The following is a 27753-nucleotide window of genomic DNA, read 5'->3' as shown; positions in this document are numbered from 1 at the left end:
TTCAGTTTTCAATAGAAAGCAACAAAATGCCATAAAACTTTTTGACCATACACAATCGGAATCCCATTTAGTAGCATGAAACATTATCTTTGCTCTACTGCACATTGAACGGCAGCAAGATTGTGCTAAGCAGCGGGGAATTTCCATTGAGAAATTGTATGAGAAGGTTACCTTGAAACAGATTGGTGCTACACACTCCAGAAATGCGTCTTGTTTCTCCCATGCACAACTGCCACTCCCTGTTGGTGTCTTTGAATTTATTTGGAATGGAAGATCTTCATAAGACTTTCAGAAGGAATATGTGATAATTTCTCGCATTGTACTAATAAAGGCTGGTATAGTTTTGCAAAGTGATTATATTATATGAACAATGGACATGGAGTTCAACACTTACCTAAGGAACAGAAATAAAAACAATGTGAATAACAGATAACTCAGAGAATGTTACCTACTGGAATTTGATCACAACTCTATAAAAAGAGACTGCTTACTCATTGAAAACAGATGGTCAATCATTATATTTTAGCACCTTCTATGGAATGACTTAATATTGTTCTTGGAAGAGGTTTCTCATCCTACTTTTCCAGTCTGTAAAGGATCCAGTGGGTAAGTAATAAAAGACATAAGCTCTAATACTACTTTGTGTTTCCAGTATTTCTATTTGTTCGTGATTTCTGTTTATGCAAGACCTGGCCTGCTCAGAGGACGTCAATACTTGGATGATGGAAATACTATCAGAAGCCCAGATCTCATCCAAAAAAAAAATCCAAACACAAGTATGGAAATATTATTTGGGTTCCTTGAGAGTACACACCCCAAATTCTTTACTGATATAAATCAATGCTACTCCAGTGGAGTAGTGCCAATTTATACCAGCAGAGACTGTGTCCAAAATACATTGCCATAATAAACAGGAACAAAGGGACAAGGGGAAACCTGAGATCCTGTCTAGACCATGCTTTAATTCAGTGCCTCCATATCACCAAGGTATCGAGGCACATTCCTGTCATTAAGCACATTTATATTCCCATTGACTTCAGTAGGACTACTGACATGTTTATGGTGCAATGCATGTATAAGTATCTTGTTGAATCAGAATTCAGAAAGAATGTATGCTCAAAAACCCTGGGGCAACCTTAAATAAAAGGAGGTGAAACATAATAAAGCTAATGCTGAAAACAGAAACATTTTTTATTATTGTGAAAATCTGGAGGTGGGCCCAAGGCATAAAGATTAGATCTGGATTCAAACTCCACCCAGGTTTGAAGGGTTCCGCTCCAATGTTCAGAAAAAATACATCTGGATTATTATCAATGCTTTTTCCAGAAAGAGGTGCTAAAACAACAGTGTAGACAATTGTAAAACCAGGACTGCTTCAGGACTCATTGCTGACACTGATTGATGGATGACTGTAGAAGATTCGGACAAGTCTTTCCAATCAGTTTCTAACAAAGATTATAGCAAAAGCAGCAAAACTAAAAGGGAGAAGAGAAAAGGGTTTAATGTTTAGGCCAGATCAATCTACAGTACAAAACCTACTATCTAAGGGCCCCTTTTGCTAATATTTATATCATGCAACCACTCTAGGCATTACCTTCATTTGTGAAGTACATAGTTTCTCCATATTAATTGTGAATATAATAGTTTAATTAACTAAATACAGATGAATAATTCCTCCCTTTATAGTTGTGGTGAAAACTATGTTGAGTAGGTTTCTGGGCTGTGGATCCATTCATCCTGAAGCATTTATATAATCACATTACTAACTACTAAAATGCAGTCACATGTTTGGCAGAATATGGCAGATAATTAACATCATCCAGCAACAAAAGACGAAGTTTAGGTGGGGTACTATATCCAACTGGTTTAGCCATGTGTTACATCCTGCTCTTCAAACAGGAATTATTTTGGGGAAGACCCATGGCCTGTCTTATGCAGGAGGTCAGACTAAATGATCACAATGGTCTCTTCTGGTCTTAGAATCTAAGACTATGAATCTTATCCTCTGATTTACCCACTATAATGTGTAGGGCTGGTCAAAATTTGGTTTCCAACTAAAGGATTTTTTGTGTGTGTGTGTGAAAAGTATCTGATTTCTGTGGAAAATTTAAATTTTTTAAATTAAAATCCTGAATTTCAGCTGAAAACTATTTGTGTATTTGAATGTCCACCAAATAAATAAATAAATACATTTTCTGCGGAAGAATGTTTCCAACCAGCTCTACTAATGCGTCCTGTCTGCATATTATTTTCAGCTGCGATTAACAACTGTTTTTCAATACATCTGTGGCTAAAACAAGTTATAAGTAAAACTGACTTTAAAAGTGAAATCAATCTCCATGGAAAATAATGTATTGGAAAATACTTTGTCCATTTTGCTTCAAAAATTTGACTATTTTCAAACTTTCTGACCATGACTAGATATAACATGGTTTGACCAGTCAGTGAGGATGAGTTCTGAACTTTGTTATAACCAAACTGAAAAGCTACATGAAGAGCCAAAGCAAGATATAAACTGGTTCAGATAAACATCTCTTACTTATGCTTATTGTGACATTCTATACCTTGGGAGAGCATCCTGTAACCCCATATTCCTCATGTGTATATATAATTGTGATCTTGCATATAAAGCATGCCATATAAGGCATCAGGGGAAAGGTTATGATCTGGTGAAAGTCACTGTTCTATCTAAATATGTACATCATTAGTGCATATGAACTTATGAGAGTGGGTTGTATGGTTGTCAGTAAAACATGCTGTAAATTGGGGAATCAGCCAGATATTAGCTCCCCAGAGACAACAGCAAGGAAAGTAACTAACGCCCAGGCAGGTGTCAAACAACCATCAACAACCATTGTCCAGCAAGCAAGTTACAATTCAGTGACTCGCCTGCATAAGGCCATGCCAGGGGAATTGCTCAACCTTGCCTGGTGATTCAGCAATGCCCACCAGGCACGCCTGGACTTGTGTTCTCCAAACACATGGACTAAGGGTATAAAACAGGACACACCGTAAGCAACAAGGACACTCAGAGGACTGAAGTCCCCAACAGAGGGGACTGGCCCAGGTTTCAAGGGTGAAAACCGTGTACTATGAACTGCAATATTCAATGGGATGAGGAAAAACTACTTAATCTAGATGTTACCCAGTCTAATAGGGTTGAGAGTTTAGACTGCGTGCTTATATTTTATTTTCTTTTGGTAACATAGGGCTTGTCTACACTGGCACTTTACAGCACTGCAACTTTCTCACTCGGGTGTGAAAAAACACCCCCCGGAGTGCAGCAAGTTTCAGCGCTTTAAAGTGCCAGCGTAGACAGTGCACCAGCACTGGGAGCTACGCCCCTCATGGAGGTGGTTCTTCTAGAGCGCTGGGAGAGAGCTCTCCCAGCACTCTGCTGCAACTACACAAGCCAGTGTAGCCTAGCCCTAACTCTGACTTTTTGCCTATCACTTATAATCACTTAAAATCTATATTTTTGTAGTTAATAAACTTGTAGTTAATAAATTTGTTTAACTGTTTATCTTCACCAGTGAGTTTGCCTGAAGTGTTTGGCAAGGGTGTTTGCTCAGGTTTACAAAGGCTGGTGTATATATCCACTTTCCATCGATGAAGTGGTGAACCAATTAATAAATTTGCACTGCTCGTCTTGAGCAGTGAGCTGGGGGGATTTGGCTGGTGCCTTTCGCTGTGTGATTTATGTGTGGCTCTGGGAGCATTCCTGCAGCCTAGCTGGGTGTGGGCCTCCACATGCAGTTGTGCTGAGTGCTAACAGCACCTGGAGTGGTTTGCTGCTTGTCACTAGCAAGGCATTGTGAGACACAGCCCAGGCTGGAGAGAGTTAAGGGGGCACAGTGGTCCCACAATCCCAGGCTGTACCCCAGGGATCCCATCACACTTATGCCTGTTTGTTAAACATGATATAATGACAGGAGGCTTAAAACCGAGGCTATTGGCTAAGACTCCTAAAGCATGGCTGCACAGAGGTTTTTGGGGTAGGGTTGCCACCTTTCTAATTGCTGGTAACTGGTCCCTTGAGGCCTCACCTCTTCGCCAAGGCCCTGCCCCTGCCTCTTCCTCCCTAAGGTCCCACCCACTGTACCTCACTCCTCTGCACCCTCCCCCTGTTGCTCGCTGGATTGTCTCCACCTCCACCCCACTCCCGCTGGGCTCCCTCTGTTCTGGGGCTGGGACAGGAGCTGCTGCAGCCTGACAAGCAGCCTGCCAGCAAGGGAGAGGCAGCCCTGGTTGAGCAGGGGCTGGCACAGGTTAATGACCTGGCACCTCCCCCGCCCTGCAGTAACCGGACTTTTGGCGGGCTGCCAGGTCCTCTTTTTGACTTGACTTTCTGGTAATAAACCAGGCACCTGGGAACTCTAAATGGCACCTGGACACAGAAGCCAAAAACTGGACTGTCCAGGTAAAACCAGACGGGTGGCAGCCCTGTTTTGGGGTCCTAGGGCAAATAATGAAACTGAGGTCCTCCCACCCTTCCAAAAAACGACCATGGTGACGAAAGAGTTTAAAAAGCGAGGAGCGGGGCAGGTCAGAGAGGGCCAAGGCCTGTGAGGTTGCTGGCTTCCCCTTGGGGATGAGGGCAGTGCAGTAAAGAGGCATTTTAGTGCCCAGGGTGGGCAAGCATATTTGCCCCCCCACACACCTTTTTTCCCTCCTCATTTTTCTTATTTAATTCTCCAATCCTTCCAGTCATTTGCTTAGGCTGACACGTGCTTCTTTCTTTCCACTTGCTTATACATTTGTCTTGACCTTGTTTTGATTTCTATTGTATTTATTGCCAAATGACACACACACAATGCTTGGGAAATGCATGACTTTATGTCGATACATTTTTCCATTTCCTTTCTGTGACCTTTCTCTTCATTGTTTTCGCACATTTAAATTCACACAAACCTTCCTTTTCTTTAAAAAAAAGGTATGCGGCTGAAGTTCTACGTTCCTGCATTGATTTTCCTGTATTTTAGTTTCGTTTAACTCCTGTTAGAATCTGGATGGCCAATGGAATTAATAATGCAGTAGGAGGCCCTTCACGTCTGGGTCTTCTGAATCTGGCCTAATTTGGTAGTGATCAAACCTATAATGTCAGTGGCATTATTTAAAACCTAAATCCTACAATATGATGGCTGTCTGTGGCTGCTTGGTGTATGATGTAATGTGGTTGTCTTGGTCATGTTCCTAGTGGGCAGGTCTCCATATCACAGAAACCACCAGCGTTGTTGGCACAACACCACTCCCTAGGTAGCAGCCTCAGCAGGGATGCCAGGGACTGAATGTGTATGGAGACTAGATCACTGCTGAGACATGTTGGCAGGCTGGTGTGGGGAAACTTGTGCTGTGACTGTCCATGCTGCACCTGTTCGGTAGATAAATAAAGGGCTTTAGTCTCTGGAGCTGGTGATCCAGCACCTTCTGCAAGCAGTAAAATAAACAAATAAAGCAAACAAAAACTGCCACTGATATCGTCCCTAGGATTTTATATTCCATCCATAATGTGAGATAAGTAATAACCCTTTTCACACGTAAGAACAGATGTGAGCTGATAGTTTAACATCGCTACTGCTTTATTATGCTTCAGTCTCTGAAATGCCAACCTTGTTGAAAAGCCAATTTTATACAAACTTATCTATAGCAGGTTGTACTCTTGCCAAGATATTGGAAACATTCACAGTGTGCTGCCCCTTTGTGCATAACAAGCGTCCTATATGTTGCAAAACACATCATCAGTTCTGATTTTTGCATGTGTCCCAGCTGCATGCTAACCAGAATGCCTAGTCTGCCTCCTTTTTTGAAGAAGAAACAAGATAGCAGCCTTAGCTGCCAAAATAAAGGAAATCTGTGGAAAATGTGCTTCCTTTTCCACATGTCTGAAGACCTTCCAGAAGCCTTCTGTATGGATGGAGAACTTTCAAGAAGGCTTTCCAGGAGATTTGTAGAGTATTTTGTACAGATATATTTGCTATATACTGTTTATAAAATAAAGACCTTTTTTACTGTTATAGATGATGTCTCAGATGCACAGTTGTACCTGATGTAGTTGTCCGGATTTTGCAATAAAGAAGAGGCAGACACTGCTGACTATTCGCTCTTAGTCAGACTCCAACATAATCTATGTGAGAGGCTCCTTGCAGGACTGTGTGTGTGTGACACACTCACATTCACACACTACAGACCCCTTGGGTCAAACTCTATTCTCCATTACACTTGTAGAACCCTATTGATTTCCATGGAGCTGCATGCATGTAAGTGAAAGCAAATTTGGCCTCATACATGAGAAGAAGCAGTTTACAGAGGCCTCTGTCTGGATATCTGTAGCCCTCTGAAAAATACAGGCAACAGTAGGAGGGGTTTTCTTCTGAGTATAGTCTCCACTAGTCACAGGGAGTGTTTCCCGTCTTTGTCTAATCCACAAAGGATGTGAGCCTATCACAGCCCCAAGCTATAGCAACCTACACTCTTACTCCTATTTGTCCATGCTCCAATCCCCAGTGTGGGCCATGATGACAACCACACATATGTATCACACCTGATGTCTGTTTCTTTAAATTTGCTTTGCCTTTGGATTTTTGTAAGCTTCTCCCTCAGCAGTTCCTCTGACTCTTTTAAATGGCTGCCTCTGAATTTTGATTTAGTTGTTTGCTATAATCTTGTTTAAATTCAGCTCATTTAATTTCTTTCCCAATGTCTTTCTTTGCCATTCAGGCTCAACCTCCTGAATTCTCCATCTGGTACCTTGGGAGCTGTTTCTGCCCCACCAAGAGTTTGATTACCAAACCCTTTGAACTTGTTCTGGATTTGACAGCCAGAGGCAGGCTGGAGGGGATACATCAGAGCTGCAATGGAGAGGGAGACCCTAGGGAGAATTGTGTCTCAGAGCAGTACATTCTGCTGCCTGGCATCTCTGCACTCTTACACTTGGTGCACTGTGCACTCCTCCCCACCAACACACACACTAACTGGTGTAGAAAGGAGGCAGTAATATAGCCCTAGTTTCATTATGTCCCCCTCCATTCAGTTAACACATGGGAGCATTAGTAGGAAGCAATTCCTGCTCTCCCCAACAGCACTGTGCTGAGCAGAAGCAAAGGAGCGTTCTCTTCCTACCCAATACACACACACACACACATAGATCCAGGAGCAACTTGGCCATTTATGTCACACATGGCCACATTGTGACCTACAGACCAATGTAGATTATTGAGTCTCTTCCTGTCTGATTCTTTCTCATCCATCAATTCATTGTCCTCCTCTTCTTCATTTATACTGCTTTCAAGGCACATGTTCTGGTAGCTAGCCTGTTGTCAATGTCACCCGCTAAGGTGAACAATTGCCAACCTCACTAGGGTTAGAGTCGTACGGGTAAGGCTCCGCACCTCAGGATTAGGGTTCTTATGGGTAGGGTACTTGGAGTCAGGGTTAGGGATCCTATAAATAGGGTTTTTGGAGCTAGGATTAGTGTTGCTTTGGGGAGGGCTCCCCGCCCTACTGCTAAGGTTCCCTGTGGTAAGCATGCCTATGGGATGGATTGTGGGGGGTGCGGGCTCTGGGGTTGGGCCTTGGATGAAGGGTTTGGGGTGCAGGCTGCTCTGGGAGTGCGAGACAACTCCTTTCAGCCCTCTCTTGCCGCAGCAGCTCAGGGCCGGGTGAGAGGTCCCTCTCCCAGGCTGTGGCAATTCCAGCGGGCCTGGGCTGAGCTGGGGGAGGGGCTGCTCTCCCCAGTAGCTTCAGGCTGGGCCAGGGGAGCGTCTCCTCTCCCCGGCAGTTCCGGCGGGGCGGGGCGGGGCTGGGCTGGGGGGAGCGTCTCCTTGCCCCGGTAGCTCCGACGGGCCTGGGAAGGACCAGGCTGGAGGAGGGGTTCCTCTCCCCGCCTGTGTGGCCCTTGATAGCCTGCCGTGGGGCCGCACAACTTACAGGGAACTTAGCTCCCTGCCCTAGGGTTAGGGTTCTTATGGGCAGGGGACTTGAGTAGGGCTCCCCACCCTAGGGTTAGGGTTCCTATGGGTCGGGTCCCTGCCCTGGGGTTAAAGTTCCTATAGAGAGGGTACTTGGAGCTAGTGTTATGGTTCCTATGGGTATAGCTCCCTGGCCTAGGGTTCCTTGGGGAGGGTACTTGAAGCTAGGGTTATGGTTCCTATAAATGGGTAGGGTAGTTGGAGTTAGGATTAGGGTTCATATAGGTAGGGCATCCTGCTTTAGGATTAGAGTTCCTATGGGCATAGGCGGCAGGTTTGTATAATTTTTGGTGGGGCCCAAAATGGTGGTGCCCCCCCGCTCCCGCCCTGTAAACCGATATAAAATGAAGCTACAACGCGTCAGTGCCACAAGATTACAAGGGTCAATTAAAAGTGGAAAGTCAGAAGCAGCACTTGCCTACTTCAATATACAGTATTATATTTTGTTGCACCTGTTGTGATGAAGTGGGAATGTTCTTAATATTTTCTCTGAATACTGTGTGGGTGCCTCAGTTTCCCCTGCAAGATGCCAACTGAAGGTATTGAGGACAAAGAGATCAGGTGGCCTCCTTGTCTGGAAGAGACACAGAGGCCAGAGGAGGGAGTGTCAGTTTGGAGCTGGCTGGGGAAATGGGGAGAGACCCAGAACTTGGTTCTGGGCTCCCCACCCCCCAAAATGGACCTGACAGAGGGGTTCTGTTTTCTGTACCAACAAGCTCTGTTTAAACTGTGTTCCCGTCATCTAATAAACCTTCTGTTTTACTGTCTGGCTGAGAGTCACATCTGACTGCGGAGTTGGGGTGCAGGGACCTCTGGTTGCCCCAGGACCAGCCTGGGCAGACTCACTTTGGAAAGTGCATGACGTGGAAGGGCATGCTGAATGCTCCGAGGTCAGACCCAGGAAGGTGTAAGCTTCTTGCCCTGGAGACAGTATGCTCAGAGAGGAGGCTCCCCCAGAGTCCTGACTGGCTTTGTATGGAGTTGTTCCAAAGCATCCCAGCATCCCCTTCCACACCGTGCACTTCCCAGAAGTCCACACAGGCACTGACACTCCCTCCTCCGGCCTTTGTCTCTTTTCCAGGCATTAGGAGGCCACCCGATCTCTCTGTTCTCCAACACCTTCAGTTGGCACCTTGCAGGGGAAACTGATTTGGGAGAAATGAAGTAAAAGCTGCCCAAACCGAGCTTGAGCACTCCTGAATTTTGAGGTGTTCAAATCTGGAAGGCAGGTGCTGGGGGTGGGAGAGGGCTGTGGGCTCCATGGGGGAGCATGGCAGCAACTGTCTGGAGCTGCACGGAGCCAGACACGCTGGTCTGAGTGGCACAGTAAGCGGTTTGGGGGTTGGAGAAGAGGTAGGGAGTTCCGGGGGGCAGTCAAGGGACAAGGAGCAGGGGGGGTTGGATGGGGCAGAGGTTTGGAGGGGCAGTCAGGGGACAGGCAGCAATTGGATAGGCATGGGAGTCCAGGAGGTTTATCAGGGGACAGGTAGGGGGTGCGGTCCTGGGGGGGAAGTTGGGTGGGGTCTCAGGAGCGGGCAGTTGGGGACAAGGAGAAGGGAGGCTTAGATAGGGGCTGAGGTCCCAAGGGGCAGTTAGGGGCAGGGGTCTCGGGAGGGGGTAATCAGGGGACAAGGACCAGTGGTGCTTAGATAGGGGGTGGGGGTCCTGGGGGGCAGTTGGGGCAGAGGTCTGGGGAGGGGGCAATCAGCGGACAGGGGCTGGGATTCAAAGGGCTCTGGGCTGCTGGCAGCCGCGGGGAGCCCAGAGCCCTTTAAATCTCAGCCGTGGCTGGGAGTCAGAGGGCTCTGGGCTGCCCGCTGCGGCGGGGAGCCCAGACCCCTTTAAATCTCAGCCGCGGCTGGGATTTAAAGGGCTCTGGGCTGCCTGCAACCGCGGGGAGCTCAGAGCCTTTTAAATCCCAGCCGCGGCAGGGATTTAAAGGGCTCTGGGCTGCCTGCAGCCGCGGGGAGCCCAGAGCCTTTTAAATCCCAGCCGCGGCAGGGATTTAAAGGGCTCTGGGCTGCCTGCAACCGCGGGGAGCCCAGAGCCCTTTAAATCCCAGCCGTGGCCAGGAATCAGAGGGCTCTGGGCTGCCCGCTGCGGCGGGGAGCTCAGAGCCTTTTAAATCCCAGCCGCGGCCGGGAATCAGAGGGCTCTGGGCTGCCTGCAACCGCGGGGAGCCCAGAGCCTTTTAAATCCCAGCCGCGGCCGGGAATCAGAGGGCTCTGGGCTGCCTGCAACCGCGGGGAGCCCAGAGCCTTTTAAATCCCGGCCGCGGCCGGGAATCACAGGGCTCTGGGCTGCCCGCCGCGGCGGGGAGCTCAGAGCCTTTTAAATCCCAGCCGCGGCCGGGAATCAGAGGGCTCTGGGCTGCCCGCTGCGGCAGGGAGCTCAGAGCCTTTTAAATCCCAGCCGCGGCCGGGAATCAGAGGGCTCTGGGCTGCCCGCTGCGGCGGGGAGCTCAGAGCCTTTTAAATCCCAGCCGTGGCAGGGATTTAAAAGGCTCTGAGCTCCCTGCCGCAGCGGGCAGCCCAGAGCCCTCTGATTCCCGCCCGCGGCTGGGATTTAAAAGGCTCTGAGCTCCCTGCCGCAGCGGGCAGCCCAGAGCCCTCTGATTCCCGGCCGCGGCTGGGATTTAAAAGGCTCTGAGCTCCCCGCTGCAGCGGGCAGCCCAGAGCCCTCTGACTCCCAGCGGCGGCTGGGATTTAAAGGGCTCTGGGCTGCCGGCAGCGCAGAGCAGGGGAGAAACCTAGCTCCAAATATTGCTGGAGCAGAGCCCCTGTCTGTGAATATTCCTGGGGCTAAAGCCCCAGGAGCCCATATAAGTTGGCGCCCATGCCTATGGGTAGGGTACTTGGAGCCAGAGTTAGGGTTCCTATCGGTAGGGCTCCCTGCCCTAAGGTTAGGGTTTCTATGGGTAGGATACTTGGAGTTGGGGTACAGTTGCAATGGGTAGGGTACTTGGAGCTATGGTTAGTGTTCCTAAGGCTAGGGCTCCCCAGACTAGTGTTAGCATTCCAAATTGGGTAACTGGAGGCAAGGTTATGGTTCCGATGGTTAGTGTATTCAGAGCTAGGGTGTGGGTTTCTGTGGGTAGGGCTCCTTGTAGCCAGGGTTTGGGTTTTTGTTAGTAGGGTTTCCTGGAGGTTAGGTTTGTGGTTTCTCTGGGTAGGGGTCTCCGGAGGTAGGTGGCCAGAATTTGCAGGAATTCATTAAAAACTGGGACAAAATACCAGTTTTTTTTTAAAAGTAGCAGGCACACTGAGACAAATGCGCAGGGAAAAAAGCCATTCTAGTTGTTTGTTTTTTTAGTTATGTGATCATCTTGGGCGCTCCTTTATGTTAAACAACTTTTTGTTATCTTGTTCATCATGCTAAGGGAAATATTCATTTCAGAGGACTAAGCTCAGGATATTCTGAATCCTGTTGTTTGTTCTGTGGTCTATGTAAAGAAAGAACCTTTTAGTGCTGTCCAAAAAAGATGCCTTTTCTGTGTGGTTTCATTGTAATTCCTGTGAATGTCAAAGTAAGTACGAAATCCCTAGCGTCTACATTTTGGCCTTTATGTCTATCTCTTTTCTGATTTGCTTAATTTTGCAATCTCACAGTCAAACACAACTTCCTATCCTTTTTCCCCCTATCTTTTTTTGTTCTTCTCTTCTATGACAGCTACACTGAAAGGTGGGTAGATCTTCAGCTAGCACAAATTGGCATAGCCCACTGAAGTTCTTGGAGCTGCACTGATTTATTTTTATTCTGTCACATATTAGACTTTAATTCCCTCCACCCTCCAGTCATACAGTCAATATTTCTAATGTGATCAGTTTTATTTCTCTTTACAAATTAGTTCCTTGTAATTTTATTGGACTAAACACTTGGTGGCCCAGACTATAAGTAACCTTAATTTATGTATAGATAAAACATTTCTAGGCCATATATATGACAAGGAAGGAAAAGATCCATCAATCATTTGTAGTCTTCATACAGTCAACCTATTCCTTTCTCGAATGCACTCATTTTGTTTGTATAAAGTTTTTACTGTAAGGTTGTCCCCAGTGGACTGACAGGCCTTGTCTTTGAATAAGGCTCCTGAGCCATAAGTATAGTAAAACTAGCAGTGCTTTGTCTTGGGGAGGCAGCTTTCCTAAGAAATTTATCTTACATCCAAAAAGGTCATTTTATCTGATTAAAAAAACTTTTTTTTACCTTGCGGGATCCAAAAACTGGAAGTCAAATATCATCACATAAAACACACTGACAAAGCAGTTGGCTGTAGGAGTAACTGAGATCGGTATTTTTTGTTAATCTCTATTATATATAACAAAAACAGACATTGAATGACTTGAAAGTAGGTAACTGCATACCTAGCGCACTTTTGTAATCACGTACTCCTATCGCAGTTAACTGCTTCTTCCTTCCCCCATTCCTTAATATATCTGTCACAATCTCTTGTGTCTTGCCTTAAATTAGATTGTAAGTGCTTTGTGGCAAGGACTGTCTCCTACTATATATTTGTACATAGTCCAGCACAATGAGGCCCTGGTTGTGACTAGGGCCTTTGGGTGCTACTGTAATACATAATATAAAATAATTCCATGTTAACCAGTCTTCTTGCAATTGTATTGGGGTTTGCACTCTTATTTGCAACAACATCCCCCATTCCAATCATCATATAAGTGATTTTGTAACATGGATATAGCAAAGTTCTTGCAATACAATAGTCGACCTGATTTGTAAGTATTCTAAATCCATTATATTGTATTTAAGACGTGGAATAAAAATAAAAAGAAAGTTCATTGACTAACAGCATAACGGAATGAGTAATAGCATTCTCTCCCAATGGTACTTCTCTCATATAGATAAAAATATAAATAACAAGCCTCAGGATATTCTTATTTATTGTTCTTTCTGCTCGTTGTTAATCAAGTTAGTTTACCAGAGGTTGTGTGCCTCGCATTGTAGCTTCTCCCCAAGGAAGTCTACAGGTTGCACAAATTAGTGATAAAAATTAGATTCCTTGATTAGTAATCTCTGTTCATTTTGCCCTAGTCAGCGAACCAACACTGTTAAACAACATTAAGTATGTGCGCAAATCTTCATATCAGAAAGGGCCCAATTCAGGCCAACAATTTTTAAACCCTCTTTGAAATTAATCTCAGATGATTAAATCTTTATCCCTGTTAGTGATATTTAATAAATAAAATAATAATAATTATTATCTTTGAAATTGATCTCCAATGATTAAATCTTTATCCCTGCTAGTGATATTTATTAAGCACAACTATACTGTGCCAAAATAACAAAGTTGAAAGCAAAAGGATTTTACACAGTGACTCAGCTTTGTGCTTCCTGTTTTAGTAATGAACTGGATTCATAACAAAGGCCAATGTTTTGCATTTTAAAAAGAACTGCAGTTGCATTCATTGAATTTTACTTTTTTATATATTAATTGCTCTTTTATTCATTTGTTATACTTTTAAATTGCAAAAATACAAAATATAAAAAATAGACTTCTAAAAATGCATTTTTAATACGCTTCTCTTTTACACATTCTTTCTGCATTTTAAGTATTAGTGCACGGATTCTCTTTTTTTATTTTCTAGTATTTCTTCCCAGCCCCCATTTTTTTCATTTCATAGGCCCCAATCTTATGCTTTACACACATCCTTAATGTTATTCTGGAGTAATCTCACTGAAGTCGATGAGCTAATGCGTTAACAGAAAAAAAAATCTAAAAAAATGCAGTTGAAGGTGACATGTAAAGAATAATTTTATAAAAGGAAATATAATGGAGAAAAAGGAATTCAGAGACTGCAACTGAAGTTTCTTTTTCAAGCATAAAACACTTAATTCTTTTAAAACCAGTTGCACCAAAGTCAGTACGGCTAGGTTTAAAATAAATCAATGGAAGTTAGGGTGACCAGACAGCAAGTGTGAAAAATCAGGACGGCGGGGGGGGGGGGGGGGTGTAATAGGAGCCTATAAGAAAAAGACCCAAAAATCGGGACTGTCCCTATAAAATCGGGACATCTGGTCACCCTAATGGGAGTACAGTTAAGCATTTGCATAGCCGTTTACAGGATCGAAGCTATAGTATTTTTTAATTGTTACAGATTATTTCTTATTGCAGTTTCTCATTCTCTCTCTCTCTCGTTTTTTCAGTCTTTTAAAAAGACTTTTTTGACGTTGTATTTCTTTTTCTTTGAACAATTCCTGCCCCTTCCCCCGTTTTAGCACTATCTCACTTCCGTTTTTTCACCACTGTGCCTTTTTTAGCTTGCATCCCTCCCATTTCTTAGCACTGGTTATTTCTTTGAATTACTGTTTCTGTTTGCACTTTTACCTCCTTCTTCACTATCGCTTTATTTTAGCCGTTGCTTGATGGGTGCATTTCCTACCTCTCTGTATATTACGGACTATACTACATTCTTCTTGCACTGTTTCCGGGAATTTCTCTCTGTTGACGTCTCTCTCTCGTTTCTGGCAGGTCCCCACCTCCCCTTTCCCCAGCGCCTCTGGAAACGAAGGCTGCTCGCCTCCTGCTTCATCACTACAGGAGCAAAGGGGAACCTCCGCTCCGGTCCGTGCTTTGCAAGCGCCCTGACCAGCCCCGCGGAAGCCCGACTGCCCCGAGCTCGCCTGCAGCGGCCGGGCCCCGCGGAATCCCTCGTGCCCCGAGTCAGCTGTTCGCCCCGGCCCAGCTGAGCGCCGCGGAGCCTGCGCAAGGCGGAGACTGAGGCAGGGGCGGGAGAAGATGGCGGAGGCAGAGTAAGTAAGCGGGCTGTGGAGGAGACGCTCCCGCTGGGGCTGGGCACTGGCTTGCGGCGGGGGCGGTAGGTCGGGGTGGGGGAGATACGGACTGTGCCTTCTGGGGGATGCAGCTGGCATGGGGCAGAGCCGCTGCACCCCTGTCTAGGCGGGGGACGTCCCGCTGCTAAAACCTTTCCCCCTGGAGGGCGGGACTTCAGACGCCGTGTTCAGTGGGGTGCTCCGGGGTTCCCTCTTTGGGAGCCTAGGCAGTGGCCTCCCCCCAGGTGGGAGTCAGCCCTGGATGATGTGTCAGAAGGTGCCACGTCCACATCCGGCCCTGGGTGAGGCTCAGCTGCTGCCCTCTGGGCACACAAGCCCCGTCTTGACTGCAGCAGGAATTTCATACGTCGGTCCAAGGGCCGAATTTGGCCCTAAATGATTAATAACAATGTGCTGCTTCCCATCGGGCCCGGGCCCAGTCACGGAGAGTTGTTGCCAGCCCACTGTTGGCGTATGCAGGGCCGGATTAACCCTCCTGTGTGCCCGGGGCTAGTACATTTTGCGAGGCCCCTGTATGCAGGTCTTTTCCCTCATTTAAACCAGAACGATCACAGTTATGGCACCGAGGTTATTAACGCTGTACTAAACTCGCCTTTTAATTAACGTAAAGCCCTTCTGTGGTTACATTTCAGTCTTAAAACACGTAGACTATAGTTAAGTTAATTCAAAATAGCCGACTTCTTACCTTAGACGAGCTGTTATATGAGTTTCTTTCTGGGAGGGAGTTTGGGTGCGGGAGGGGCCCCAGGCTGGGGCTGGGGTGCAGGAGAGGGTGAGGGGTGTGAGCTCTGGGAGGGACTTTGCTGCAGGCGAGGATTCTGACCTGGGGTGGGGGGTGCAGGGTCTGGGAGGGAATTTGGGTGCAGGAGGGGATTCTGACTTGGGGCAAGTGGTGTGAGGTGCAAGCTACTGCTGGGAGGCACTTACCACAGGGGACTCCCAGCCATTGGCGCAGCAGGGCTAAGGCAGGCTGGATGCCATGGCCCCACGCCGCTCCCAGAAGCGGCTGGCTGCTGGCATGTCTCTGCGTGCCCCCGGGGGGAGGGGGCCAGCATGTCTCTGTGCGGTGCCCACGCCACCCCGCAGCCCCCATTGGCTGGAACCGGCCAATGGGAGCTGCAGGGATGGTGCTGGGGGCATGGGCAGCACGCAGAGTCATCTCCCCCCTGCCGCAACGTGGGGCCGCAAGGATATGCCACCAGCTGGCTGCTTCCGGGAGCAGTGTGAGGCCACGGCGTGCAGGCAACCTGCCTGAGCCCTACTGCACCAGGGCCCCCCGCAGCAGATGCTCTAGTTGGCAGACTAATGAAGGTCTGAATTCACCTTGCCATCTAGCTACTCTCTTATCTCTAAACGTGAGCCAGAGCCACAGTGGCAGGCTGTAGTGGAGAAACTTGCACTGCTATTGTCTGTCCTGAACCTGTTCTGTTCTATGCTTTTGCTTTCCAGGGCTGTCAGGCTGGTAGTTCTCATAAGCACTACATTGACTTAAAAAAAAAAAAAGCCTTCAAATTAATCCAAAATGATTCACAGTCTCCTTCCAAATGAATGGGACTTGCAAGGCCAAGAATCAGTCAGGGGCAGGGCAGGACAGGGAAAGCTGCATAATTATTAGTGCGGTACCTGAGTGGTTAAGGTGCTTGACTGCAATCCCGAAGCTTGTCTTGGGTTCAAGTCTAACTTGATCTCACACTGAAAGGCCACTTCCAGTTCACTCAGTTGCAAACTGGGTACCTGATCCATTGGGTTAAGCAGTCAAAGTCAGTCCGATGTGATGCTGGCCACATCACTCCCTTATGTACTGTTGGCCAGGAAACTGACATGCCTTAACCACCTCAGCCTGAGAAGCTATTGGTTTGGGGGAACTTTGACTTGGCTTTGAGGTGAAGTTCCTGGATTTTAATGTCAAGAGGGAAACTTAGTCCTTGTCTACATTAGAAAACTCCCTTGGTGTCATAATGGTAGCTTTTCATTTCCCAGTTCTCATCACCTAGTGCTAGATTTTTAGTTTAAGAAACTCAGTCTTCTTTTCCATTCCACCATGTTTTGCATAACATCTGTATATTGCATAAGAATAGTTTATTTGTGGGATTCACACAAATGAGCCTTATTGATTAGCTCAACTGGTAAACTTTGGAGCAGTTTCAGGATGCTTTTCCTATTAGAGACATTGCAGTGACTGGAAAAAAAAAATCTCAGGTGATAATTTCATTATTGTACGTGACTCCCAAAGCCTTCATGTGGCACAGTTTCCCTTCACTAAAAAGTTTGGGTTGAAGTGGTGTGCCACAGAAGGGATAAACTGGAGCCGAGCCTGTCTTGTAAAGATGCCAGCTCCGTAGCTTTCCTGCGTTGTTACAGCTTTTCAAGAGGTGATGGCACAGCAAAGTTGTAGAGTCAAATTGTAAACTGTGGTGGCAGTATTCAGACCTGGATGGAAGCTTTGGATAAAATGTAACTGATTTTGATTAATGTGTATATATAGGCGCACACCCTTACCACACACACAGCTGTAACTTCCCTCAGAAATCTTAATTTCTGCAATTAATACAGGAGGCACATTAATAATACATTGCAAAAACATCGGATCTTGGTGCTTTTTAAAGATTGGTCTGTTGTTGTCCCTTATTTATAGGTGGGGAAACTGAGGAACAGAGGTAAGTTGATTTCCCTTAAAATCACACAGCAAATCAATGGCAGAACCCGGAGTAAAACCTAGGAGTCCTGTGTCCTCTTTGCCTGCTCTTAACCAATACACCATGCTGCTAATTCAAGGGAAAGCACTCGCTGCTGTAAACATGTTCATACTCTGTATAAGTGCCTCTGCACTAGGGAATTCCTTTCCTTGCTCTGAGCGGTCAAGGTGACACTGGTAAAAATGTTTGGGCCACAGCAGAGTTTGCCCGGTTAATAGCACCACTGCAGCTGCACTGTTGCTATAATACAAGTAATTTCCTGCCATGGGCAAGGCCTGTGATTGGTTGATGAATGTTGCCAGTTTCATAAATCATTGTCTGCTGAATTCTTTTAATATTGTGTATGCTTACATTATTAAACTCCATCCATACTACTGCCAATATGTTTTCTCTAGTAACTAATAATAATAATAATACCAAGCTGTATATAACATTTTTCAGCAGTAGGTCTCAAAGCACTTACAAAGTATCATTATCCCCATTGTACAGACGAGGAAACTGAGGCACAGGTAGGTGAAGTGACTTGCCCAAAATCACCTCACCTGCTAATGGCAGAGCCAAGAATAGAAGCCAGGTCTCCAGAGGCCTAGTCCAGAGTTCTACATAGAAGACCACACTGCTCCCCCGTGTTGACCCTTCAATCCCATGCTTTTTATTTTACTTCTTTAAGCAATGACATATTCTTACTTGGAACTTCAGTGATTGCGCTAGAGGTCCATGGCTTATCCCAGTAATCAGATTTGATAATGTTTAGCTGCTGCTTTTGCTGTCTTCTCATTTTATATGATGCTTATTAACCTTACCCTGCTCTCCTCTTTCCCCCTCTTTAGGGGCAAGAGTACATGACATTGCAGTGGCAGCAGTGAGATAAGCTGCCACATTCATATTTTTTTTTAAAAGTCTTAGTCGCTTAAGATGTTGCTGCTCCATTCTAGATAACTAAAAATGTAATGGAGATTTATCATCTGGCCATCATGCCAGAGCTGCATCAGATCTGGTAGTGTTGTAAATTTAGCACTGGTGTAAATGACTACCCAAGATGCAGGAGGACAGAAAAGTAAGCCCTCTGTATCCACAATAATGGCAGCATTTCAGGTTCACAAACCTGGGTCGCACACTTAACTACTCACAAGCGTAGTCCTATTGGAGTCATTACGACTGTCCACATGAGTGAATTGATGCCCAAATCCACAAGAACGAAGTTCCGTATGGATAGGGCAACACTTTATGTGGCCTCTTTGGTAACCCTCTCAAAAAGTATGGATTTCTGCCTAGCTGCGGATCCTAAGACAGTATTGAAGACTGTATGGTGTGCACTAGGAATGGAATGGGGAAACAAGGAGTCTTCTACTTCTGTCTCTATCCATGTGGCCATGAGTAAGTGTTACCGAAAGCTGCCACCAGTTGGCAGTTTCAAATTTAAAAACGTTTGTTTTCTTTAAAGTTCCAGGTGGCTAAGCTGTCCATGTCCTACATGAATGTGATGTTGAATCCACGTAAAACAATAGTTTTAAATTGATGGGTTTAAAAAAGATGGTTGGGAAGGAAATTCTGCCATTCATATCTAGTGTGTACAGAGTTGGGCATGTATGTATGGAGTGCTCTGATGCTGATGGGAAGGTGGAGTTTCTTTACCTCTTTGCACTGTTTGTTTTGTAGTTGAGAATCATTTTTCTTAACACGCTGTTAAAATTCTAATGAAATCTGTGCTGCCTTCATGACAATTTCTGTGTAATGGGATTGTGTGCCCTTCTAGCTTCCAAAGACTCACCTTCTCAATTATTACAAAGATTGTTGGCTTCACCCTGCAAATTTTTTCTCAAATTTCATTTCCCCACTCTACACTGTGATCTTTTTACTGGGTTCTTTTGAAGATCAAAGAAGTGTGTAACTCCACAGCTGCCTTGAAACTAGATGCCTCATTCTCCTCTGAGCCACCTATACCCTTGTACCACTTCATTGTCTTCTTCCACATCAGAGTCATCACAAACTCAGTTTTTTCTGAAGCAAGCACCTCCTCCTGAGTAGTTTTTATTTCCTGTTCTGGCGCCATATGGTCCCACATCATCAGCCATGCTGTCCCACTCATTCACGGGTTTGTTTTTCTCCCCCCTCCAAAGTATGTAAAGCTGTTGCTAAAACTTTATTTTTAGCAGCATATTCATCAGCTTAACGCATGATTGCAGACAGAACTGCAATAGCATTGTTGCACAAAGAGCTAGTTCTGTTGAGGTTTGCCTTCTTCCGAAGGTAAATTATATTTTCTGCAAATTCAGAAAAGCTTGACTTATTTTTAAATATATTTTTTAACAGATTAAAATACATTTTTGTAAAAATGTCTTCTTTTTTTCAGCCTTGTCTGTTGTTTTCACAGGGTTTGGGGTACGTCCTAAATTGGGAAAGTTAATATACTGACTGCAAGTGGATCCTCCCCAGTCACACTGGTGGATATTGCCTAGTGCGTCATGGCAGAAAGCGATGCAGCACCAACCATATCAAAAAAGTGTGGTCCATACATTTCGTCTGTAACCAGTCATGGCATAAACTTGGTGATACGTGGATTAGTGCTGTTTTTTATTGGCGTGTTTCTTGCATTAGTATTAAACTTGCTACAGATTCAGAGAAATGTCACGCTCTTTCCACCAGATGTGATCACAAGCATCTTCTCTTCAGCTTGGTGGGTACCACCTTGCTGTGGCACAGCCTCAGGTAATGTCAGAAGGTGCCAACTGTCTGTATGTTTTGTGTGTGTGTGTGTGAAGGGTGGTGGTGGTAGTGAGGAAATTAAAAATCCTTCATTAGTAGAAAAATATGGAAGATTTAAAATTTTGGATCTAGTCCTGCCCCCTTTCCCATCCATCTGTTTCCTCTCCAAAAGATTGGTGTACATTTTACAGAAGTTGTAGGGTGAATCATAAAATCGTAGAAATGTAGGACTGGAAAGGACCTTGATAGGTCGTCTAGTCCAGTCCCCTGTACTGAGGCAGGACTAAATATTAGCTAGTTTGAGCCCTGCTGTGCTGAATTCTTGAGTCAGAAGATTATGCTCCGTTTTCAGGATTAGGAAAACAGAATTTGGCAATCCACTGAAATCCATACGATTGTAACCTTGAGGCTAGATTACTGCCATGCCCTTTGTGAGCAACTCTGGAAAGGAACCTGGAGATCCCAGATTTTGCAGCATGGAGTAGTTTGCCTTGTCTTCTGTAAGCCGTAATGAGAGTATGCTATTTTTGCCCCAGCTTCCTGTTTGCTTCTTGAGTACGGGTCAAGGTGCAGGTTTAGATCTGTAAAGTTCCACGTGGTCTAGAACGCAGCTGTCCCCCTATATCGTAAGGCCATGGCTACATTCAAAACTTCAAAACGCTGCCGTGGGACTGCTCCCACAGCAGCACATTGAAGTGCGAGTGTGGTCGCGGCGCCAGCGCTGGGAGAGCTCTCCCAGCGCTGCAGGTACTCCAACTCCACGAGGGGATTAGCTGGGGCACTGTTTACACTGGCGCTTTACAGCGCTGTAATTTGCTGCGCTCAGGAGGGTGTTTTTTCACACTCCTGAGCGAGAAAGTTGCAGCTCTGTAAAGTGCCAGTGTAGCCATAGCCTCTGGAGATATAGGCACAAGGTGCTGCTTTGCTCTTGTCAGTGGCACATTGTTAACAATGGATGTTCTCTGAAATCTGCTCCCTTTAAAAGTCTGACAGAGTTTGGGCTTCAGAACACAGTGTAAGACTTTTCCCATGGGTCAATATAACACTTCACCAGTGGATTATTCTGAGCAGCTGGATGGGGGAATTCGATTATAAGTAGACCTTTATTTTAAAGACAGTGTCTTCCTTGAGCTTGATTTTAATAAGAGTGAGGAGTCCATTTGCCTCTGTGGGTGGTAATACAAATCAGTAAACTTACCTTTGGTCTACTGGGCACTTCTGGCAGCAGGGTTTTGCTAAAGGCAATTTTTAAGTCAAATATTTTATCTATTTACTTTTCTTATGGTATAGTGTTGAATCATTTCACCACAGATTTCATAGAAGAGCCTGATCTGAGAGGAAACTGTCCAAATAGCTGTCTCAATATGTCGGTTTTGTTCTCTCTGTATTTGGAATATTTTGGTCATAGTTATATACTTGTATCTGTAAGTTGCCTGTCTAACATAGCTCTTATTCTCTAATCTTGCTGCTATGGTGCCCTGTATTTGCTGCATATTTTTTTATGCTTAAATTGGTTGTCTTGACATAGAGCTCATGAGGGGTTTGATTTACTGATAGAGCAGTTTGATTTGGCCATCTCGAAGGATTTTTTCTTTCTTATTTGTACCAGGGCTCAGCTATCCAACAACATATCTATTATGTCTTTTTACAGTAAGAATGATCTCAGGTTTCTTTTGTAAAAGAGAATACATGGATGTAGCTCTGTAAAATTATCTGTTAGTAAGATGCGCCTTTTATGTCCATGGGGCTTACAAGAGAGAGGGGAGACAGGCTCTGAAAAGATTTAAAGGGTCAGCGGTATGCCTACTGTTCTCATTTAGTTACACACCATGCTCCCACACTATTTTCAGTGCACAGTCTACTCCAGTTGTTTCTACCTAAAGGATTTGTTCTGGGAGTTGAAATGACAGTGTCCCATTTGCAATAGTGTCACTCTCTTAGCAAGCAATTGAGACCATTACATACCTACAAACTCTTTACCAGGAAACTCTAAGGTTCAGGCTTTGTCACATTTTGAGGTGACAAGCTGAACTTCTATGCTGAAATTGACTTACAAGGTTGCATGTTCTTAGTCGATTTCTTCCAGCTTTAAATACTACAGTATCTCTTTGTAGGAATGTTTCACAATTCTTCCTCGCCTGCTCCTGTCTGTCTAGCACACAAGTGCTACCTGAGGGATTAATGTTTGCAACCTACTCAAGGTGATCTGCTGGATAACTCATGTGTTGTTCTGCTACCCCTACCTACACAACCTGATTTACATTAATATGTCTCTGGGGTATGACTTCTCCCTCTCCATCACCCCCTGTAAGCAGATATGCAAAACCACAAAATATGTAATTCTTCGAACGACCCCCTAGGCATTAGGCCTAATTTACTCATCCCAAAGACACAAATGAAGAGAGATTTTTCATAGCCATCCATCAGTGCTATTTGCAGAGACTTTTTTCATCTGCCACTGTAACCTATCAGTTGGGCCCCATGTCCTCAGCTAGAATGCTGGTTACATGGCAATTTCTGATGCTGCTTCACTGGTGATTTTTCATTTATTTCTTAAACCCTGTAGATCAGGTTCCTCTCTGGCACATGGAAAACATCTCCTGTGAGATGCATCCAACCTACCACCATAATAGGTGTTAGAATTCAAAGCTACCTCCTGAGCCCCTGCTTCTTACATACTGAAACAGTGTAACATTAAACAGCACTTCCAAGTGTGCCTCCCAGCTGGGGTAGCAACTGTCTTTATAGGTGGAACTACGTATAGTGAGTGTTTCAGGAAAAGTATTGACAATGTTTAGAAAATCCCACTTTTAGTTTATTTTCACCCCTTCCTGGTGTTATGCACCAGCGCAAAGCTGCTGTGGCTGAAGATGCAGCAGGGGAATTTTAAATTACAAACATATAGCTGTTTTCACTGAATTTTAAGGCAGCCTTTTAATAATAACTTATGTTTTGGGCCTAAACTATCTGAAATGCCTTTATTTTTATTTTTAAATCTTGACAGTGTTTGAAAAATATTTTTTTTTTATGGTTGCAGAAGCATCTTGGTCTAGATTGTCTCTAGTGCAGCTAAATATTGCAGATGTTTTAATTGTTAATTTTTTCTTTCATATTTCCACAGCTGTGATTGGGTTGTTGTATCCCTGCATGGACAGACATCTGGGAGAGCCACATAAATTTAAGAGAGAATGGTCCAGTGTAATGCGATGTGTAGCAGTCTTCGTGGGTATCAATCATGCTAGTGCTGTATCCTTCTATGTGGTAATGAAGTTTGCAGTAACAAATTAGTTTCTGGTGAACCAAAGGTTAAATAGCTGCTCACAATGTTTCTAAAATATGATGTATAATGTTTTAAAAGAACATACAGAGTGTAGCTTAGAGTTAAAACTGTTATAGAATGTCAGTAGCTGCACTAGTTAATGAAGGTCATGCATATAAGTTTCTGGAAATACCACTTAAACTGAAATCTCTCACCCAGTTTTTTTAAATATATATTTGTGTCTTTTTTAGAGTTATTAAAGTACATATGGGAAAGGAGTTTATGCTCTTCTTGCACTTATTGTAAACTCAATACAGTTACAGTTTTAAAGACCAAACTTCACATGTGTAGCAGCATCAGTGAAGAGTGTGCACTTTGCTAAGCATGGGGAAAAAATTGGTAGGAAAAAAATACTTGACATTGGTTATTCATGGATCTCAAAGCATTTTACAAAAGCGAATAAGCGTTATTATCCCTGTTTTACAGACGGGGGACTGAGATGCAGATAGGCTAAGTGACTTGCCTTAGTATATGCGGAAAGGAGAGAAGTTACAAGTGAGTCAATGTGGCATGATGTGAAATCCATCGTTTTTCTGCTGAATTCTCAAAAATCCATGTACAACTTTACATTAGATTAATACTAGCCCTGGATGAAGGAGTCATGATTCCCAGAAGCCCATTGGACAAAAACATCCTCAGAATGGACTGTGATGCCTCACTGACAACCCATGAGCAGTTGTGCTTTGTGTCAGCATGTATCGGGTCTCCCTCTCCAAGTTAAGGCAATTAACTAGTCTACCAAACCTAGACTCAAAGATAACTAATTAAAAAGACAATTAAGAATCTCTAGAAGGCTCATTCTTTCATCTTTAGCATCAGGTCCCAGACTATGGTCTGCAGAGAATTGCTGGTGTGGTGGTGAAAACTCCCTAGCCATGTGGTGCTGGCTCTCTTTCTTCTTTCCAGATGAAAGAGAACCAGAAGAGAGAGAATGGATGAAATGAGATGCCAAAGGAAGGCATGGAAAATGGGCTGCGTTCCCATTCAAGTGGCCTTACCTTTGGATGGATGTTGTTCTTTTCCCACAATACCCCATCCTATCTAGTGTGGCCAGAAAAGTTGGCGCTATCAAAGCTAGGGTCTGCTAATATTCTCTTGCAGGCCTCAGTTCTCCCATATTTGAAGACGTGTCCATCTGATCTCATGGATGCCACCAACTTCTGACCATCCCTTGACTGTGGGCACATTCAGATAAAGGACCCTAAGAAATTCTGACATGTTTCTTGAAAATTGAGTGGTGAACTCCTCATGAGTCAGATTACTTTCAGCAAACACCTCTGCAGTTTGCTATCAGCCATTCCACATTTTTAAGGAAGCAGTGCCTCTTCCATAACAATTATTAGTGTAGCAACTCTACTTTCTTCTAAGTGGCTTCCTGAAAAGCCTGAGCTTCAGTTCATCTCACTTTAAAATAACAGCATTTGATCTGACTTTTGGTCATTGTGTCCTTGTGTCTGCCATTCTCTCTCTGTTACCATCCAGTTTACCCCATTTCTTGTAGACTACTGCACTAGATCTTTCTCCAGGCCGGTGGATTCCCGTGGTTGAGACCAGGACAACCTATTTACCTGTACATTTGTTACCCCCTAAATCTAAGTTTAGGCTTATGAAAGTTAACAATCTCTCTTTAACGGTACATTCTTATAGAGATTTTGAGAAAATGAATTAGTTGATATTTGCAAAGTGTTTTGAAGAGGACAAAGTGCTACAAAACGTGTCTAGGATTATTAATTTATCATATTTGCATAGCTGTAGCTTATTTAAAAGCAAACAAGATTCTGAATAAATGTTTTACTAGATAAAAATACTATTCTAATTAAAAACGTGTAATAGTTATTAACATTAAATAGATTTTGTTTTTCCAAATGACCGTATTTCGGTAGGCAACAACATAAGATATATGGTATTTTGGCAATTTAATGGTAGAATTAAGGCTTTAACCTTAGGATATTAAAGGAGCAACAGGTGAGGCTGGACTGTCATTGGTACTTCTTCATCTGAACAGTAATATTTTTACAGTAAATCTGTCAAAAAATCTGGTATTCCACTTAATTTCTGGCTAGTCTCCTTGTACTTTAAAACACTTGTACAGTTTGTAACAAAGTCCTGAGACAACATTATGGGTTTAAAAAATATTGTAAACATAAAATAACATTTTAAGTAAATATTTTTCTTAACTCAGATAAAATACTTTAAAATTATTATTATAGTATTCGTATACCATTTAGTTGTATTAAGTGAAGAGAGCCGTGTTTATGCAAGAGCTAGGTGGTGTTATTATGTAGGACTGTGTTATTTTTCAGGTCAAAAGTTAGTTAAAGTAAATATTGATCTTCACCTGAAGTTGGCACTTTAAAAGTGATCCTTAACAAATGACCACAGAAAGTGGATTTTGCCAACAACATACAGTTGTCTCTTACGCTAGCGGCGCTTTCAATTGGACTATGGTGGACCTTTGATAGATCACGAAGTGGCTTTGGTCTTGGAATAGGAATTGCTTTTCTGGCCACCTTGGTATCACAGCTTCTGGTCTACAATGGGGTTTACCAGTGAGTCTTTATTTTTCTTCTGGTTAAGTGGTGGTCATGTTAGATTAGTAAACAAGAACATTGAAGGTAGATCTGACTTAGCTTGAGCCCCAAACTTGCTTAGACATAAACACTTTACTTTACTGTAATTGGACTATTCATATGAGTGCTTATGTGTGTGTAAGACCGAGATTTTGGTTTGGAGTTGTAAAACTGCAACATTAGCAACAGCAAAACAACCTGGATCAAACAGAGAAAGGATATTAGAATGAATGAATGAATGGATGGGTAGTAAATTTGGTATTTGCAGTAAGAAATCAAACTTTCTACTACAAGTGTGTGTATCTTTAGGCTAATCTATTCCCATATCCAGATTTCTCAGTATATCTATCTCTGTGCCTAACTTTAAAAATGTAAGTTTTTTTGACGAAAGGATTGTGCACAGGGTTAAGTTCAATGTTGGCAGTAAACAGATAACAATGCAAACTTGTATTCCTTTCTAGGTATACATCTCCAGATTTCCTTTATGTTCGTTCCTGGTTACCATGTATATTTTTTGCTGGTGGCATTACTGTGGGGAACATTGGTAGGCAGCTGGCAATGGTAAGTGAGGGTTTATTTTATTTGCGGGGGAGGGTACTGGGCTAGTATTATCTGGTTTTAAAAAATTCTTTCCTAATAAACACCAACCAGTTATTCAAATTGCAAATGTGGACTAAGATGGAAGTCCAGAGACAGTGCTTTTCGGTTTGGTCAACATGTCCCTGCCACCAGCAGAAGTTCTGTCCGCTGCTGAGTGCCCCACATATCCTAAAGGGTTCCCCATTTCATTGTGTTCATTCCATTCTGTATGTGCACAAGCCTTTGCAGGATTAAGGCCAAAATAAGAACACCATGTTTGGGGGAAAAAAGCTGCATAAGCCCTAAGTTAATAGCTAATGTACTTAGGTTCTCTTTTGCTATGCAAGGAAGCATAGAATGCCAGCACTCTGCACAGATTGTGTACAAAATGAACTGTAGTTGGTGAGGGTATCCTGAAAAGCATGGGAGTTTGGGGGCCTGAACTGATCTGGGGAAAGTGTGAGTAGAGCTGTTGTGTCAGTTGCTAGGTAGATCCCTCCCTTTCACAGCTGTCTAACTCAGAACTTCATTGTATAAATCCTTGTTCTCAAATAATTTTCACTTTCTTTGGTTGTTTTGCAGTATGAATGCAAAGTCATTGCAGAAAAATCTCACCAGGACTGAGGAAAGGCAAAATACATCTTTTATACAGGAAAATATATGACAAACAACTGTCGGAAGAACATGCTATAAGGAACATTTTGACTATAAAATTGCCAAAATGCAGTCCCTCGCCCCCCTTGAATGGTACACGTTATTGCAATCTGTGATTGCTGCTTCTGCAAGTCAGTTAGAAACCTTGGTGTCTGATTACTGTGAAGTAACACTCGTATGCAATACATTTGACAATATTTGTTCATAGACAAGATTGGTTTTTTGCCAGTTTAAACTAGGTTTACCATCTTTTTCCACAATGTTACAGTGCCAAACAGACCTTTGAGTTACTGTACTGTAGCTGAAAATTCTGCTTCATTTTTTCTAGGCAATTTGAGGAATTGAAGTTTTTGATAGTTTAGCAAAAGCCAGAGAATTCAGAATTAAGGCTGAAGATATTGCAACTCATGCTGGTAGCTAGTCATAAACATGTCTTTTCCCCTGAACAGAAT

At 44.0% G+C, this 27753-nt stretch overlaps 1 protein-coding gene across 3 annotated transcripts in view; it reads left to right on the top strand.

The window, feature by feature from the left end:
- The window catches only part of INSIG2 (insulin induced gene 2), a 28328-nt gene extending 915 nt beyond the window's left edge, over nt 1-27413 (top strand). Inside the window, exons 2-7 of one of the 3 annotated variants that reach the window (XM_045032780.1) lie at nt 14455-14735; nt 19848-20182; nt 23301-23425; nt 25881-26047; nt 26530-26629; nt 27230-27413. In XM_045032780.1, coding sequence (XP_044888715.1) covers nt 19939-20182; nt 23301-23425; nt 25881-26047; nt 26530-26629; nt 27230-27271 — 678 coding nt within the window. In that variant the 5' untranslated portion in view covers nt 14455-14735; nt 19848-19938 and the 3' untranslated portion in view covers nt 27272-27413. Of the gene's footprint in view, nt 1-14454; nt 14736-19827; nt 20183-23300; nt 23426-25880; nt 26048-26529; nt 26630-27229 lie in introns of those variants that run through there. The other 2 variants (XM_045032782.1, XM_045032781.1) reach the window with 2 other exon arrangements.
- The last annotated feature ends 340 nt before the right edge of the window (nt 27414-27753 follow it).

Source organism: Mauremys mutica, chromosome 10, assembly GCF_020497125.1.
Source record: "Mauremys mutica isolate MM-2020 ecotype Southern chromosome 10, ASM2049712v1, whole genome shotgun sequence".
Taxonomy (NCBI): Eukaryota; Metazoa; Chordata; order Testudines; family Geoemydidae; genus Mauremys; species Mauremys mutica.
This window is presented reverse-complemented; position numbering and strand designations above follow the sequence as displayed.